Genomic DNA, 17,695 nt, shown 5'->3' with positions numbered 1-17,695 from the left:
TTGTGGGACTTAATAAAAAGTGCTTAAGTAATTTCTACAAAAATAACAAAAACAATATAGTATGCTTCATTTAATCTTATTTGGTTAGTCTTTTTTGTGACCCTAGGAGAATTTTCAATGCTTTGCAAAGAAAACCTGGATCGACATTCTGTATAAACAAACAGAACAGCAGAGACTTCTTTGGAATGTTCTTGAACTTGACCCTTGTGACAGGAGCTTCTGACAGCTGGCTCAGGTGCCAAGGTGGAAGCCGGAGTGCCCCTGGGCAAGGCCATGCAGCTATATTTCAGGAAACTTAATGACAGAATCAAAGAGAGAAACAGCTGCTTCCCTGTCTGTTGTCTTAACCTCAATTTTTTTTTTTTTTGACAGGCAGAGTGGACAGTGAGAGAGAGAGAGACAGAGAGAAAGGTCTTCCTTTTTGCAGTTGGTTCACCCTCCAATGGCCGCCGCAGCCAGTGCGCTGCTGCCGGCGCACTGTGCTGATCCGAAGGCAGGAGCCAGGTGCTTAACCTGGTCTCCCATGGGGTGCAGGGCTCAAGCACTTGGGCCATCCTCCACTGCACACCCTGGCCACAGCAGAGAGCTGGCCTGGAAGAGGGGCAACCGGGACAGAATCTGGCGCCCCGACTGGGACTAGAACCTGGGGTGCCAGCACCGCTAGGCGGAGGATTACCCTATTGAGCTGCGGTGCAGGCCCTTGATTTTTAAACTGGCAACATCTCTAGCTTTCATCAATGTAGGAACCAACTAACATCAGGCCCCCTTAGTCCGGCACTGATTTGGATACAGACATATGGGTTCAGATCCTGGAATTGTTCTGTCACTTCTAGACAAATTCGTTACCGTCTCCAAAGTTTGGCTCTATGAAAGATTAGAGAGGAGTGAGTCGATCGCCAGGCTTAGCACAGTGTCTGGGCCCTCAGGTAGGCTACTGCTTGCCTCACTGTCACGTTCTCAAGCTCAGTTACATTGATTTCATGGGCATTCCTCTAGGGCCAGCACATCCTACAGCTCACGGCAAGAATGTGAGTTTCACTTCAAATACTTTGGAAGTTTTCTTATTATCACTTGATTGCTGGGTGCTAATTAAACAATTACTTCCTAATATTGCTCCAAAGCCATATAAATTTGGATGCAGTCCATTTGTTAGAAAGGAAAAACAACTGCTCATTCTCTTGGTCATCCATATTTCTGACTGATCTATACTTGTGATTAGCTTTGATGCCAAGGTGACCTGTTGTCTTCTGAGTGCTGGTTCACAATGCAAACCTCCTCTTTCCGTTTCTTGCCAGTGTGAGTCAGTTGTGTGTTGGCATGATTTTCTAAGCAATTTCCAGGCTGGTTCCAGAACACAGTCATACCTTCCCATCCACAACTGAAACGTTAGCAGCTGGGGAAGACTCAGCTGTGGAGGTTGATGGAAATATGTGAAAACCTGCATCTCTTGGTGACCGCACAATCTCATTCTGACGATACAACCGATGGTGGCGCAGTTTGGAAACCCACGCGTCAAACCAGTCCTGGGATTTCACCTAAAAGAACGAGCAAGAGGAGAATGTAATTGTGAAACCTATCTCCACTAGTGTAGGCAAATGACGTTCCCCTGATAATGGCAGAGAAAGTGCCGCAAAGTGAGTTCACCTTCAAATGATAGATGTGCTCCTCTGTGTCCAGGTCTATTCTCCGAGCTTTCTTTTTGATTGACATGACAGAGAGTCCGACATCTATGCTCCCGTGCACCTTCCCTTTTTGAATCTGAAATGCAAAGATTAGTAAGTAGGCTCAAAAGCTATACGACTTGGTGTATTTCTGTACTGAACCGAAGTGAGTTTCAGGTAATTTTTAGCTCGTATCTCTAATAAACAGAAATGAGTAAGGTTTTGAGGTTAAGGTTCCTTAACTGAGGACAGATGAAGCTGCAGGGACTTCACACCTCCAATAAGTCAAACTATCCATCTTATTCCAAGCTTGGCACAAAGAGTTCTTTGTAATTCTAGACTGCACAGTTCATACACTCCACCCTCCAAGACATCTTAGTGGTTCCTAAAATAACTGTGGTCAATTTTTGACCTACAGCAAATAACACCCCTGAATAATCAGCTGGAAGACAGCTGCTAGGGCATTGGGCAGCTGGGACCAGAGAGCATGGAGCAGCCAATTCCTTCTGGCTGCCACCTTGTGTCAAGGACACCGATGGCAGAGACAGGGACAACACTGAAATACGTTATTTCCCCTACACAACAATGATAAAAAGGAAGGCATTTTCCAGTTTTGCATGCAATCAACTACTTGGTATATTAAAAATAATTTGGAATTATTTTAATTACTTGGGGTTCCCAAGACAAAAGGATGTATGAAATAAAATGAAGTTCAAAGACAGTTTTTGAAAGGACATTGAGGAGAACAAAGATTGCTTTAAATCTCAAAAAAAGTACATAAAGCAGAGTTTATTGAGAGCTGAAGCAAAAAAAAAAGAAAAAGAAAAAGAAAGGGCATTTAGTAATGTGTTACTTTTAGGTTTAAGCTTTGTTTTTTAATAATACATGTCAGAATTGGAAGACGAAGTCTACATGCAATTGTTTGGGAGCATAAGCATACATCCCACCTCTCTGGGACGTGGAGATTTGGTAGCTTGTTAAGCATTACAGGCACAAACATGCACAGAGTTGGTTACCATGGCACAAGGCTTGACCAATGACAGTGTTTACTCACTTCAAGCAGAATGCTAAATCAATCTTTCAAACATGTCCTGGGAGCTACTTACATCAAGTGGTGCCTTTGAATACTTTAACATTCCATTATCCAGGACAAAAAACCGCTGCAAGAATCAAACACCCCTAGTTACTGTCTGCATTTTGAATTACATAAAACATTCACATGTGTAGGCTTAAAGCTTCATGGCATTTAGTTATCCAATATGTTTATATATGGCCTCAGTGCACTAAAGGAGATCAGAGTTCTAGCTCCATGACTAATAACCTACCAGGGTTGTTGTTGTTGTTATTTTTACACATAATTCAAAGAGGATGGGGTCTTTTCATCATGATTTTTCTTAGCAAGGAAGGAACTTCAGGGCCTGCAACTAAGATCTTTGGAATAAACCACACGGGCGTTTTTTCCGAGTGAGAAATGAGGGAATAACCTGGATTCACAATGACTGAGGAGCTCTACATGAGTTCACAGAGCATTTTTTTACCCTGAGGTTAAACTCATGAATTTCACTCAGATATCATGGATAATTCTGGAAAACGTTCCTGTCCATTAAGAAGCCAATGGCCCGAATCTGTAAATAATGAATTACCTGGAAAGTTTAGTGGCCTTAACAGCACATTTTCACTTTTCACTTAGTGAAATGCTTGCTTTCCATCATTAGTCAAAGAGATTACAAATTATTTCTGAATGACATTATAGTTTTTTGGCAATTTTTGTCTTTCCCAAGATGCTCCAGGTGCAGCCTGAATGGATTTCCCTTCCATGGCAATTCCTAAGAGAACCGTCAGGTCCCAGGACCCACTCACACAAGGGGCCTCCTGTCTTCCGCTAGCTCTACGGATGCAAGGAGTACTTCTGTTGCTGGAAAATTAACTCTGCTGAAAAGTTTTTTATAAGGTACCTTAACTGTTCTGGGGACATCCTGCATTGAACTCACAGAAGGCCACTGGGATTCCTTTGTTCTGGGTTCTGAGGGACAAGAAGTGAAGTACAAGAATAAAGAGTCTCTACTGTGGGAAAAACATGTTTACTCAATTGCCCATGACTTAGGCAATCAAAAGGCTTGAATGGTACTTAAAGAATGGCTTGAATGGTTAAAGTTAGTGATTCATATGAACATTTTTTTCTTTAACTAACTACTTTTTGCTATTTTTCTACCTACCAATGAAGTTCAGCAGGAATAACCTGTAGGATGTCACAGGAAACAGATTTGCAAGGCCACTGATTTGAGAAAATGAAAAGTAGTAGGGTCCAGAATCTAAGGCAAAAGTGATCCTAGGAAGCTCACCACTGGGCCAGAATTCAAGGAAAAACAATGGTGGTGAGAGAGCCGTCACACTGGGACAACACTATGGGTTCCATGGAGAGAGTTTCTGACCAGGGAGGGGGCACACTGTACAGAAGATCGGGTACAGCATTTGCCATCTGCTCATTTTTAAGTCTTGCACTTAGAATATTTAAAATGTTTCCTCAAGGAAGTTATAATACATAATCTCATTGTTTTAAGCCAATAGGAAGCCACCTCAAGCCAATAATTGTCATGGGATGAAATCCATCAGCAGAGGGGCCAAGTAGATAAACTTTTTTTCCCAGTGCTTTCAGAGAAGATACTCATAAGTCCATCACCAAGTGGTGTATCACTAGGTTGTCTATCCTGGGCCTATCCTGAAAATGGAATGCAACTTTCTTCCAAGCATCAGAATTCCTGCTACTCAAACAATTATAATAATGTTATAAAAATACTTTCTCCATAGTTAAAACTAGGAGATGGAAAAAGGATGCTAGTTGGGGACAGAGGAATTAAATTATACACACTTCTGGGGGTAGTAAATAAACTTCTAGGATTAGCAGTTTTCCAAATTTAGTCTGCAATGGTAATAAGAACTTCAAGGAACCAAACAGGAATAAATGTAGAAGGATGTTCATCACAGAATCAAGAGAGTAAAGAATTAGACAAGTCCAATAGATCTAGCAATAGGGAATTAACTCAATAATAGTGGGATATATAAGTCTATCAGATGAAATATATGCACACACTTAAAATATCTCATATTTAGAAGAATATTTAATGAAAACATTCATATTAACTTATGTGAAGCAAGCAGATTATATATTTGTACAAATCACATTTTAAATATGTAAAATATTTTTTCCTTGCATTGCATATGTATACTACAGATCTCAGACTCAAGTTGGTATAATAGATGACAACCTATATGGTTAAGATAAAGCCTTGAAATTTATTTTTCCCACATACAACCATACTCTTAACATCCCTCCTAATAACAACGTATCATATCATATTATGAAGACAATCAACCTGATCTGATAAAACTGTTACCTTGTGCCAGCCTTTTAAAGGCCATTTTCTTTTCTTCAGCATAAAGCCTTCATGTTTGTCTGGTTTCTGGACATTGGTTTGGCCTATTTTCAGCCCTTCTATAATTTCCCAGCTGTCAGCTTCCTGAAAGAAAAAGAAAAACAAATCACATACTTTCTGTGTTTGATGACACACTTAAAGTGGATTCTGCAGAAGTTGCTTCTGAAGCAACACTCGACCTGCCAGAAGTCTGAACAACATTCCAGAGTGGATTCTCACAGCAAGCACAGCCACACTTCTCACTGGGACGTGAGTTCCCCAGGTAGTCCCAGAGGTATGCGGCTCCACCAGAGACTCCTTGGAGCCAACCTGCCTCTTTGGAGTGGAATGCAATTTCGATGGCCTGTACTCAGAATGTTTAAAATGCACATTTCCAGACAGTTAACCTCTGGGCACAGAGGTATTTTAAAGTTTCCAAAGAATATTGTTTTGATGACAGATGTTCAATTAGTGTGTAGACCTAGCTTTCTGTGCAGAAATGGAATGGCTGCAGTGGGCTAAAATGGATCGTAACCTGCTCTTAACACAGAAGAACAGCGTTGTGGTCCTGTTTCCTCCTGGGGAGGCTGTGCATATCTCAAAGTGTGCATAAAATACCGCATGCACTCAGCAAAGGTACACACCCAGGTCCATGCTTTCAGAGATACACAAAGTCTTGGGAGCCTGTGGAAACAGCAGCCGACTACAATGCCAAACAGCCGGGTCCTAGGGTTCACACTACTACTCTTGTCTGATAAGTATTGCTCAAATCATGGTTTCTTCTTTCATCAGGCATGTTTTCTTCATCTAGGGTGTTGATATTTTAAAAAACGAGCCATCAACATTTATAAATCAGATTTCAGACCTTGAAAATCCTGATTTGCCGAAAATTCATAAGTTCTGGTGTTACTGGGCGGCAAGTAAAGGAAGCCCATCTTCAGTTTGCCACAGTCCTCACCGGGCTTCTTTGCCTGCCTGGCCCATAGCAACATCCTAGGCTGTAAAATCCCAGGCCCAGGGCAGTTCCAAGAGCCTACAGAGCTGACCTCAGACAATCCCTCCAAGCCGAGTTCTAGATCTGAGGCATGACATCCAGGACTGAGATGGTACTCTGGCCTTCTAACAACGAAGCAGAGGCAGGGGCTCCAGACCCTGGAACAACAAAGACTTCTCACAGCCCATGCACAGCTGCTACACTCCTGCTCACAATGAAGGGAGGTGATGCCCCCTGCCCTGGACCTCAGCTTCAGAAAGCTACACACACTGATCATGGACCAGGGCAGGCTCTGTGCAATGCCCCATCCCAAACAGATTCATGTAGTTGCTTTCTGAAAAGATATGTTCCATCAGACACCCTCCTTACATCACAGAACCAAGGCCTCCCTCGACAGGAATGGCCAATGGAAATCCCCTCAGGACAGACAAATCTGCTGGTCCAAGTAGGCAGGTGGTGGGTGCCCAAACCCTGCTGATGGCCTGACAGGCTCTTCCAAGGCTCAGAGGAAGAGGCGCCATAATCCTTCACAGGAAAGGAGTGGGTGGAGTATTTGCTACCCGTTCTCTTTTCCATTTTCTTCTAGGTCATCTCAGCAGCTGCTTACCCTATGGGAAGTCAAATTGATGTTAAATCCAAATACACAATACAGGGGATGGGATTTTCACACTGACTTGTGATTCCAGAAGATGTGCCCAAACATGGCTCCATTCTAACATTCTTAAGGCTTAGAGGTGCCCCTGCCTCCGAAAAGCCTCCTACACATCAAGTGTCCATCCTCCCTAAGATGAACCTCGCTACAACCCCCCCAACCCTGGGAAAAACAACCTGAGACTACTGTCATGTCTTCACCTTCTTAGTAATCCCCAAGGAATTATATACTCTATGGAAATATACCAACTGGTCATTCATATGGTGACACTAAGAATCTGTAACTACCCAAGAAATGCTTTTCTTTCTTTTTTTTTTTTTTTTAAAGATTTATTTATTTATTTATTTGAAAGTCAGAGTTACACAGAGAGAAGGAAAGGCAGAGGCAGAGGCAGAGAGAGAAAGAGAGAGAGAGAGGTCTTCCATTCGATGGCTCACTTCCCAGTTGGCCGCAATGGCCGGAGCTGTGCCGATCCGAAGCCAGGAGCCAGGAGCTTCTTCTGGGTCTCCCACATGGGTGCAGGAGCCCAAGGACTTGGACCATCTTCCACTGCCCTTTCAGGCCACAGTAGAGAGCTGGATCGGAAGTGGAGCAGCCAGGTCCCAAATCAGTGCCAATATGGGATGCCGATGCCTCAGGCCAGGGCATTAACCTATTGCGCCACAGTGCCGGCCCCAAGAAGTGCTTTTCTACTTGAAGATAATCCTATCAGAAACTGATTGATTGGGTCAAAACTATGAAACAGAGTGATTTTATTTATTTATTTATTTATTTATTTGACAGGCAGAGTGGACAGTGAGAGAGAGAGAGAGACAGAGAGAAAGGTCTTCCTTTTTCCATTGGTTCACCCCTCAATGGCCGCTGCGGCCGGCGCATCTTGCTGATCCGAAGCCAGGAGCCAGGTACTTCTCCTGGTCTCCCATGCAGGTGCAGGGCCTAAGGACCTGGGCCATCCTCCATTGCACTCCCGGGCCACAGCAGAGAGCTGGCCTGGAAGAGGAGCAACCGGGACAGAATCCAGCGCCCTGACTGGGACTAGAACCCAGAGTGCCGGCGCCGCAGGAGGAGGATTAGCCTAGTGAGCCGCGGTGCCAGCCTTTTTCTATTTATTTATTTATTTATTTATTTTTCAGAGTGATTTTAAAAAATTGTTCTGATGAGACAATTTCAGGCTGTATGGTGCGCATGTTTTTCAGGCAATATCAGTGAAGGTGGTATAGAACCAGAGGGTGGTGGCATCCTAACTCCTTTTTTTTTTTTTAGTATATGTGCTGCCGAAGCGAACACCACCCTAACTCCTTAATACTGAATTAAAATTGAGCAAGTGAGTCCTGCTTATGAATAATGATAGAATTACAGGAGCAAACTATAAATTATTATAAAAGTTCTAGTATCTTTGGCTTTTTACTCTCACCAGAAAAGCAGATAATCATTCTCTTCCATTAAATAGTAGAATTACAGAGTGGACCAGTAGATGGGATCTCTCTCTCTCCATCATTCTATCTCTCCAATAAGTACATATAAGTTTTCTTAAAAGATGGATTTTGCTTATTTGTTTATAAAAGTTCAGTATTCTCAAGAAGTTAGAAGAAGAGCTCTCGGGTCCAGCACCATAGCGCGGTAGGTTAATCCTCCGCCTGCGGTGCCAGCATCCCATATGGGTGCTGGTTCTAGTCCCAGCTACTCCTCTTCCATCCAGCTCTCTGCTGTGGCCTGGGAAGGCAATGAAGGATGGCCCAGGTCCTTGGGCCCCTGCACCTGCATGGGAGACCGGGAGGAAGCACCTGGCTTCTGGCTTCAGATCAGTGTAGCTCCAGCCATTGCGGTCATTTGGGGGGTGAACCAACAGAAGGAAGATCTTTCTCTCTGTCTCTTCCTCTCACTGTCTGTAACTCTACCTCTCAAATAAATAAATAGTTGTTTTTTCTTTTTAAAAAGAATAGCTATCTATGTATGTACAGATACATTCATTAGAGCTCTCAGAGAGATACCAGCTATATTTATGACATTTTTATTTAGAGGGTTCCCATTCATGGATAGTAACTACAGAAGACTAACATCCTTATTTATGGATAGATCTTGTTCAAAGGCTAGGGTTTTAACTCAGATTTAAATTCTCTCTCTCCTTCTGAATGTGTGACGAAAAATACTCTCCATAACTTGTGAAAATGGAATCATGGAATAATAAATACAAATGCTTTTCTAATATTCTTCTACTTAAACTCTGATAACAGCTTGTCCCTGTGGAGCTCTGGCTACTGATTTCTACCACAGTTGTTCATCTCTTCTTTGGAATTTAATTTAATTTTAAAGGGAAAAAAGGAGGTCATAAAACAGAAAAGTCAAAAACTTAAAAAATGTATTTCTTCTCTTATGTTTGAAATTCATATTGTTTATTTATTTCTTTAATCATTTGAGAGGCAGAGAGACACACACAAAGAGACAGAGAACTCCCATCTGCTGGTTCACTCCCCAAATGCCAAGCCTGGGGCCAAGTAACTCAATCCATGTCTCCCACATGGGCAGCAGGAACCCCACCATTTGAGCCAACACCACTGTCTCCCAGGATCACATCAGCAAGAAACTGGAGTCAGGAGCCAGAATCAAGAATCAAACCCAGTTTACGAAAGATTCATTTCAGAGGTTGGTATTTGGTGCCGCACTTAAGATGGAGCCTGGGACCCCTGTACTCCATATCTGGCTGTCTGGGTTCAAGTCCTGGGTCTACTTCTGTGTTCAACTTCCTGCTAATGTACACCCTGGGAGGCAATGGAAAGTAGCCCAAGTAGCTGGATTCCTGTTCCTCATGTGGGAGACCCTGATTGAGTTCCTAGCTTCAGCCTGGCCCAGCCCTGACTGTTGCAGGCATCTGGGGGAGTGAACCAGAGGAAAGATCTCTGTCTCTGTCTCTCTGTCTTTCAAATAAATAAAAAAAATAAATTAAAAAAAAAAGAATCAAACCCAGGTTCTCTGATATGGGACATGGGTACCTGAACTGGCATTTTAAATGGCATGCCCAACACATGTCCCTGAAATCTATTTCCTAAACATAAACACAGCAGCACTGAACACATGGTTCCCTTTGCTTTGATGCAATATGAATCCTAGCAAAAGAAATGGAGATGAATCATAATAAAGTTCTTACAATGAAATAAGCTGTCAAACGAACAAAGACGCAAATAATGTTCTCCCTAATTTAATTATAAATGTTGATGATAATGTTACGAAAAGGTGTGTAAGAAATGAAATGACCCATCTCAGTACAAAACAGAATCTTTTAAGTTTGATTTTCCATTGTTGAAATTCTCCCTCCTATGCTTAATAGGTCTATTTTAAGAAAATTAAGCTCTTTGGAAATTAAAAGTTTATTTTTGAAATTTCAATTGATATTTATTTTCTGTTCCACAATCTCCAATTTTCATAGGTTTACAAGTTACAGGGACTGAGCCAAAGCCCTAATGTGATCATGTCAGTGTTTGACCGGAGTCACGTACACAAATATGTTTGATGTTATTCAAGCTTTACAAATACTTGTAACTTAATAACAGCAAACAAAAACAGAACATAATAAAATAATAGGCCCAGTCTCTTCAGTTGAAAAAAAAAAAAAAAGAAACCAGACATTTCCTTTCTCTGGGGTATACTGTATGTGTTCATTTGCATGTGTTGTGTGTGTGTGTGTAGTGACAATGAGGGTGCACATAAAAATGCTGCACGAGGTGAAAGCATAGAACAGAGAATTTGCAGAAATTCTGGGCCAGGACAGTGAGTATTCAAGGCAAATTCTTCCACTAGGGCCAGTGCTGTGGCGTTAAGCTTTCACCTGCAGCACCAGAATCCCACATGGCAGCTGCTTCGTGTCCTGGCTGCTCCACTTCCAATCCAGCTCCCTGCTGATGGCCTAGAAAACAGAGCAGGATGGCCCAAGTGCTTGGGCCCCTACACCCAGGAAGGAGACCCAGATGAAGCTTCTGGCTCCTGGCTGCAGCTTGGCCTGCCCTGGCTATTGCAGCCATTTGGGGAGTGAACCAGCAGATGGAAGACTTCTCTCTCCCTCTCCCTCTCTCCCTCTCTCTCTGTAACTCTGCCTTTCAAATAAAATATATATAAAAAAAGTTCTTTTACTACTTAGGATGTCCATCTTAAAGGATCTAAGAATTGGTGAGGTGCTATGGTGCTGGATGAATATCTACTAATACAAAACAACAACAAAAACCCAAGGGTCTATTAATCTTACATCAAGATCCAAATGGGCAACAACATGGAGATGATAGATGCTGCTGGTGCTCCAACAAGATCCATTTATCAGGCCCGTGGACCCAACCCCAGCTGCTGTGAGCTCAGTTACCAGGAACTTCTTTCTATGGGGAACTGCTTTTTGACCAAGCTTGTGTCTTTGTATCTGGGAAATTATGCTGTAGTTATCATTAAAACAAGAATAGAGGCCAGCACTGTGGCGCAGTTGGTTAAGCAGCTGCCTGCCTCCCATATGGGTGCCAGTTTGAGACTCAGCTGTTCCGCTTCTGTTCTAGCTCCCTGCTAATAAGCCTGGGAAAGCAGTGGGAGATGGCCCAAGTACTTGGGACGCTAGACCCACGTGGGAGACCAGGAAGAAGCTCCTGGCTCCTGGCTTCAGCCTGGCCCAGCCCCAGCCATTGCAGCCCTTTGGGGAGTGGACCAATTCTCTCTCCTTTCTCCTACTCCGACTTTCAAATAAATAAATAAATAAATAAATAAATTTTTAAAAATGAGAATAATATTATTACCCAGTCCAAGGAGCTGATGGCTTTGTGAGAGAATACATCTTCTAATCGTGTGGCTGGCACAAAGCAAGTACTGAATACATGTTGGCTGCCTTACCCACTGCCTACATTTATTTATTCTTTCTTTTTTGCTAAGTATAGGAGAGAACTGATATTCCAGAGAGATTTCCACTTATGTTTACCAAGCACACATTCTCTGTTTGCTATTCACATGGAAATCAGACCACTTTTTATTTATCTATGAATTATTTTTATACTTTAATAACTCCCATTTTCCTTCAGGTTAGCAGTCTATTTCTGTCTGCTAGAATAAATCTCACTGCTTAGAATATCTTCATAGTACACTACGTAGAAGTGTCTACATTTCATAATACTTGGGTTGTAAAGTGTCCTTTTTTAAAGGATTATGCTTAATATAGGAAAATCAAAATGGAAGGAATGATTATACACATTTCAAAGTGAATCATCTTTGGAAGTGAAGTGCTGTTTTTCTACTTGAATTCAAAATCTGCATGCGTTCTACTTTTAGAGCTTTTAATAAAGGAGCCAGCCCTGTGAAAGTTCCAGGGAAGGGGAAGGGTGGCATCTTTTCAACTCTTCGGGATTTTTGCATGTGAGATATACATGAATTTAAATGTTTCCCCGTCTGGGGAAGGGTGGACTGAAGGGTAGGGAATGTGGCTTCCACAAAACACAAAAGGTCTTAGTAATTAACCTTCAGTGCTCCATCCAGAGCTCTTGCTAGGAAGGCCAGAAGAGAGAAGGACTAGAACTTGGAATGTATAACATCCCTCTCTGCAAGAGCCAAGCAGCACGGGCTGTAGGGTGGGACATATCTAAGTTTGAATTTCTGCTTTGCTTTTTAAAAACTTTGGGAAAGCTACTAACTCTGTTTCCACATCTATAAAATGTAATAAATACCTACATTTTATGGAGTTATTTATAATGACACTAAACTGGGTTATGTTTTTCAGCACTTAACATAGTACCCAGTATGCAGTATGTGCACATAATGGTAGCTGTTATTACTAATTATCACTGCTGGATTCAGTGACTGTTTTCCCATTAGCTTGACATAGAAATACTTGCTTATCTCTCCAAATGGGAATGGCAATTGCTTTTCCTTCCTTCATACTTTAAAATAAAGAGAATTTGACACCTTTGCATGTAACCCTGCAAATCCCAGCAAAATACACTTAATTTCTTTCTTTTTAAAGATTGATTTATTTATTTGAAAGTCAGAGTTACACAGAGAAGAAAGATAGAGAGAGGAAAAAGAGAGAGAGAGAGAGAGAGAGAGAGACAGACAGACCTTCCATCCACTGGTTCACTCCCTAATTGGCTGCAACGGCAGGAGCTGTGCCAATCCGAAGTCAGGAGCCAAGAGCTTCCTCCAGGTCTCCCACAAGGGTGCAGGGGCCCAAGGACTTGGGCCATCTTCTACTGCTTTCCCAGGCCATAGCAGAGAGATAGATCGGAAGTGGAGCAGCCGGGTCTCTAACTGGCTCCCATATGGGATGCTGGCGCTTCAGACCAGGGCGTTAACCTGCTGTACCACAGCGCCGGCCCCCGCAAAATACACTTTCATCTATTATCTTTTAACACAGGGCAGAGAAACTGTTTGTACTCAAGGGAGAAAGAAGTGGAAGAAATGCCCTACGATTGGTGTCACAGCTACCTTATGGCCGTCTAATGTAAAAGGTAGGGACAGTTCAATCGGGCCAGATCAGGCATCAGGGCATCGGAGAAAGCCACCACATCCCATCACTGACCTTGGAGAGGGGCACTGGCTCTGGTTCTAGCAACTGCCGGCTTACAGAGGGCTCGGTGCTTGAGGAAGCAGTTCTTTCCAATATGTGGATACTCTGAAAACAGAAGGAAACACAGCCCAGCATAAGACAACTCATTTCTCACGTGGAAGGTCATGGCGGTGAGAGCATACAGACCGTGATAAAAATGATAAGCTCCTCAGCAGACCAAAGACAGCACCAACAGTCAGGAAGATCCGTCAGTGCAGGGTCCTGAAATTTTTACAACTCTATAAGAATGGTGCATCTACTTTAGCCTTACATAGCAATTTTCTCACCTGTCCAAAAGAGAATGGCAACAAAGAGAAGGCTATTTCAAATAGTCCACAGCCTTAATACCCCTTAGTTCTTAAGAGTTTCTTATTAAAACACACAAAGAAAATAATTAATCAAATATAATGAACAGGTGTCCTTTACAAAGACTAAAGAGTATTTATTGATTTGTGATATAATATTCCAATATTTCAACACGCAAAATACATGAACAGACAACTCATGTAGAACATTTGAAAAGATGTTCAACCTCAAAAGTACTCAAAGAAATAAAAATCAAAAGAATGATTTTTTTTTTAACTATCAGATTTAAGAATGGATCAAGGTTGGGAGAAAGGAGTAAAAACTGGGTATGATTTTTTTTTTTTTTTTGACAGGCAGAGTGGACAGTGAGAGACAGAGAGAAAGGTCTTCCATTTGCCGTTGGTTCACCCTCCAATGGCCGCCGTGGTAGGTGAGCTGCAGCCGGCGCACCGCGCTGATCGGATGGCAGGAGCCAGGTGCTTCTCCTGGTCTCCCATGGGGTGCAGGGCCCAAGGACTTGAGCCATCCTCCACTGCACACCCTGGCCACAGCAGAGAGTTGGCCTGGAAGAGGGGCAACCGGGACAGGATCGGTGCCCCGACCGGGACTAGAACCCGGTATGCCGGCGCCGCTAGGCGGAGGATTAGCCTATTGAGCCGTGGCGCCAGCCTTGGGTATGATTTTTTAAGGAGAAATTTTGCAATTATATAAAATATTTTTGGAAAAAGGAGTGCATGCCTCATTGATCCAGCAAGCCCATAGCCAGATGCCTCAGGAAAGAAGCAGATAAGCATGCAACAATACTAGAAAAATACATGTTTATTGAAGCATTATTTGAGTAAAATATACCTAAAACATATAAAAATAGTATAGACTATTAAGAAAATACCAAAATGGCAATGTGATTTGTCTTTAAATAAAAATTAAGCTAAAAAAATCTGTATAGTATGATGATATTATACATATAATTACAATTTATTTCAGAATGTTAATGGGACTAAACAAAGGTAGTAGGTTTATAGGCACAGTTTAAACATTTTATTTCTTAATAGTTTTCTGATCAAAAAATGTTTGCTTTTCTTTGTGTGTGGGAGGGGGTGGCATTGTGGCACAGCGAGTTAAGCTGCCACCTGTGAATGCTGTCATCCCATACTGGAGTGCCAGTTTGAGTCCTAGATACTCCACTTCCTATGCAGCTCCCTGCTGATGTGCCAGGGAAGGCTACGAAAGATGTCACAAGCTCTTGGACCCCCGTCACCCATGTGGGAGACCCGGATGCAATGCCAGGTTCCTGGCTTCAACCTGGACCAACCCTGGTCATTGTGCCCATTTAGGGAGTGAACCAGTAGGTGGGAGATTCTCTCTGTTTCGTGTTAAGGGTCTAGGAAAAGCAGAAGACGGTCCAAGTGTCTGGGTCCCTGCCACCCATGTGAAAGACCCAGATGAAGCTCCCAGCTCCTGGCTTCAGACTGACTCAGCCCTGGTCTTTGAGGCCATCTGGGGAGTGAACCAGTGGATGGAAGATGTCTCTGTGTGTGTGTGTGTGTGTCTCTCTCTCTGTAACTCTTTTGAATAGATCAATCTTTCAAAAAAGAGATGTTTATTTTGATGTGAAAAATTTTGAGGTCCATGAATAGTTTTTTCATAATAATAATTTTCTATGGATTTTTAAAGACTACAGTTTTTTTTTTTTTTAAAGATTTATTTATTTATTTATCCCATGTAGGTACTTGAGCCATCTTCTGCTGCTTTCCCAGGTGCATTAGCAGGGTGCTGGACTGGAAGTGGAACAGCTGGGACTTGAACTGGAACTCATAGGGGAAATTGGTACCACAGGCTGTGGCTTTACCCTCTATGCCACAGTGCCGGCCCTAGACCCCAGTTTTTAATGTACAGTTAAAAATTAAAAAAAAAAAAAAACAAACTAAAAGAACTTTAGAGAAGTCACATACTTTAGTAGGAAAGTTCCCTTCCTCTTGCTATTTTTATCAACAAAATGTTCAGTCAAGTAAATATAATAAAGCAGGATAACAGATACTTCTAGTGAAATACGCTATTCATTCATTCATTCATGCATTTGTTCATTCAATTAATTGACAAAACATTATTGGGCACCTACATTGCACCAGGCACAGAGGACGGAGCAACAGAAAACAAAACAAGGGAATTGCATTTGTGATGATTATATTCTTGGATACAAGATCGAACGAAGCTGAACGCATTTCTGTAGGCCATGTGTTAATCCAATCACCACCCTACCCCCTACCCCCTCAAAATAGTATGAGCAGCAAAACCAGGAAAGAAACTTGACCTTAGCAACTATGTAAGCAGGAAACAAAAGATTAACTCAAGTCAACTGCTCAGGGGTAGAAAGCTAAAGTCTCTAATTTCCTAATCAAGCCACAGACACATGAATCAATTTGGTATTTTTTTTTTTTTTTTATCGCTTCTTGGCCTTTTGGCTAAGATCAAGTGTAATTTGGTATATTTTAAATAAAAATCAATTTAGTATATTTTAAATGTGTTAAAAAATTAGTTTTGTCTCATTAGATACTATGGGATACTTCAAATGTTGTCAGAATTTTGTGGGTCAGCAGGATAGCAACCACACAAACTAGGACCAAAATCTGTAAAATACCTATCATGGTACCTGGCACAAAGAACACAATACTAGTTTCTTTTCCACTTGATTCTGCAAAATATTTATATTATGAAAGAAAGGGAAGAGAACTAGTCATTTCAAACACAGCACTATGTAATACATGCTCAAACAGTAAGACATCTACACTCTAAATTTTGCTGATTTGCCAAAGCCCAGAGAATTACAACAACATTTACTGAGACCAAGTAAATACATGGATATTTTTATTACCACAATACAGTATATATCTTGCATAAAAATTAAATCACAATTCATAAAACTATCAACTGATACCATTACTATAACTGTAACTAGCTTAAAAAATAAGCTATTTCATTTAATCTCCGGTATGATCACAAAGAAGCCAAAAGCTCATATACAAACTTGCCAGTATTTTATTTGTATATTATTAGAACCTATTATTATTTTTTTAATTTTTATTTTTTGACAGGCAGAGTGGACAGTGAGAGAGAGACAGAGAGAAAGGTCTTCCTTTTGCCGTTGGTTCACCCTCCAATGGCCACCGTGGTAGGCGCGCTGCGGCCCGCGCACCACGCTGATCCGATGGCAGGAGCCAGGTGCTTCTCCTGGTCTCCCATGGGGTGCAGGGCCCAAGGACTTGGGCCCTCCTCCACTGCACTCCCTGGCCACAGCTGAGAGCTGGCCTGGAAGAGGGGCAACCGGGACAGGATCGGTGCCCCGACCGGAACTAGAACCCGGTGTGCCGGTGCCGCAAGGCGGAGGATTAGCCTAGTGAGCCGCGGCGCCCGCCTATTAGAACCTATTATTATCTACCCATAATAAAAAGTTAACCCATTACTTATTGTCTTCAGATCCATGCTTTTTAAAAAGTGTTGCCCTGGGGCTAGTGCCATGGTATAGTAGCTTAAGCCACCGTCTGCAGTGCCGATTCAAATCCCAGCTGCAGCTATTCCAATCCAGCTTCCTGCTAATGTGCCTGGGAAAGCAGCGGAAGATGGCCCATGTCCTTGGTCCCACGAACCCATGTGGGAGACGCAGATGGGAAGCTGCTGGCTTCTGGCTTTGGATCAGCTCTGACCACTGCAGCTACTTGGGGAGTGAACTAGCAGATGGAAGTTCTGTCTCTCTCTCTAATTCTGGTTTTCAAATAAATAAATAAATAAATCTAAAAAAAAAGTGTGTTCCTAAAGTTATATAATCATACATACATATATCTGCCCATTATTTTAAAGGAAATATCTAAGTACCTGAATGTTATATTTTTAATAGCAGCTATAAATATGAGTTTAAACTCATCATACCCAGTCTTGGAGTATAGCTAGGTTTGAAGGTTCCTGAAGGTAGGGACAAGTTCATGTTCATCTCCTCTCCCCACCAACCCACCCCATCCTAGCACAACACCTGCACATTCTTGCTAGTCAAAAATTTCTGGAACTTCTCAGTGCTTTCTGATTAACTTGTAGAAAGCAATTACAAGCAATAAT

At 42.1% G+C, this 17,695-nt stretch overlaps 1 protein-coding gene across 6 annotated transcripts in view; it reads right to left on the bottom strand.

Annotated features, from left to right (window-relative positions):
• OSBPL6 (oxysterol binding protein like 6) overlaps positions 1–17,695 on the bottom strand; it is a 233,121-nt gene that overhangs the window by 67,087 nt on the left and 148,339 nt on the right. For 5 of the 6 annotated variants that reach the window (XM_062188473.1, XM_062188439.1, XM_062188430.1 and 2 more), the window contains 5 exons: positions 13,256–13,348; positions 5,057–5,179; positions 2,768–2,821; positions 1,645–1,758; positions 1,365–1,535 (listed from right to left, as the gene is read on the bottom strand). In XM_062188473.1, the coding sequence (XP_062044457.1) occupies positions 1,365–1,535; positions 1,645–1,758; positions 2,768–2,821; positions 5,057–5,179; positions 13,256–13,348 (555 nt within the window). The remainder of the gene's footprint in view (positions 1–1,364; positions 1,536–1,644; positions 1,759–2,767; positions 2,822–5,056; positions 5,180–13,255; positions 13,349–17,695) is intronic. The other variant, XM_062188455.1, reaches the window with a different exon arrangement.

The sequence above is a fragment of the Lepus europaeus genome, chromosome 1, assembly GCF_033115175.1.
Source record: "Lepus europaeus isolate LE1 chromosome 1, mLepTim1.pri, whole genome shotgun sequence".
Classification (NCBI taxonomy): Eukaryota; Metazoa; Chordata; class Mammalia; order Lagomorpha; family Leporidae; genus Lepus; species Lepus europaeus.
Note: the sequence above shows the minus strand (reverse complement) of the source record. Positions and strands in the feature narration are given on the sequence as shown.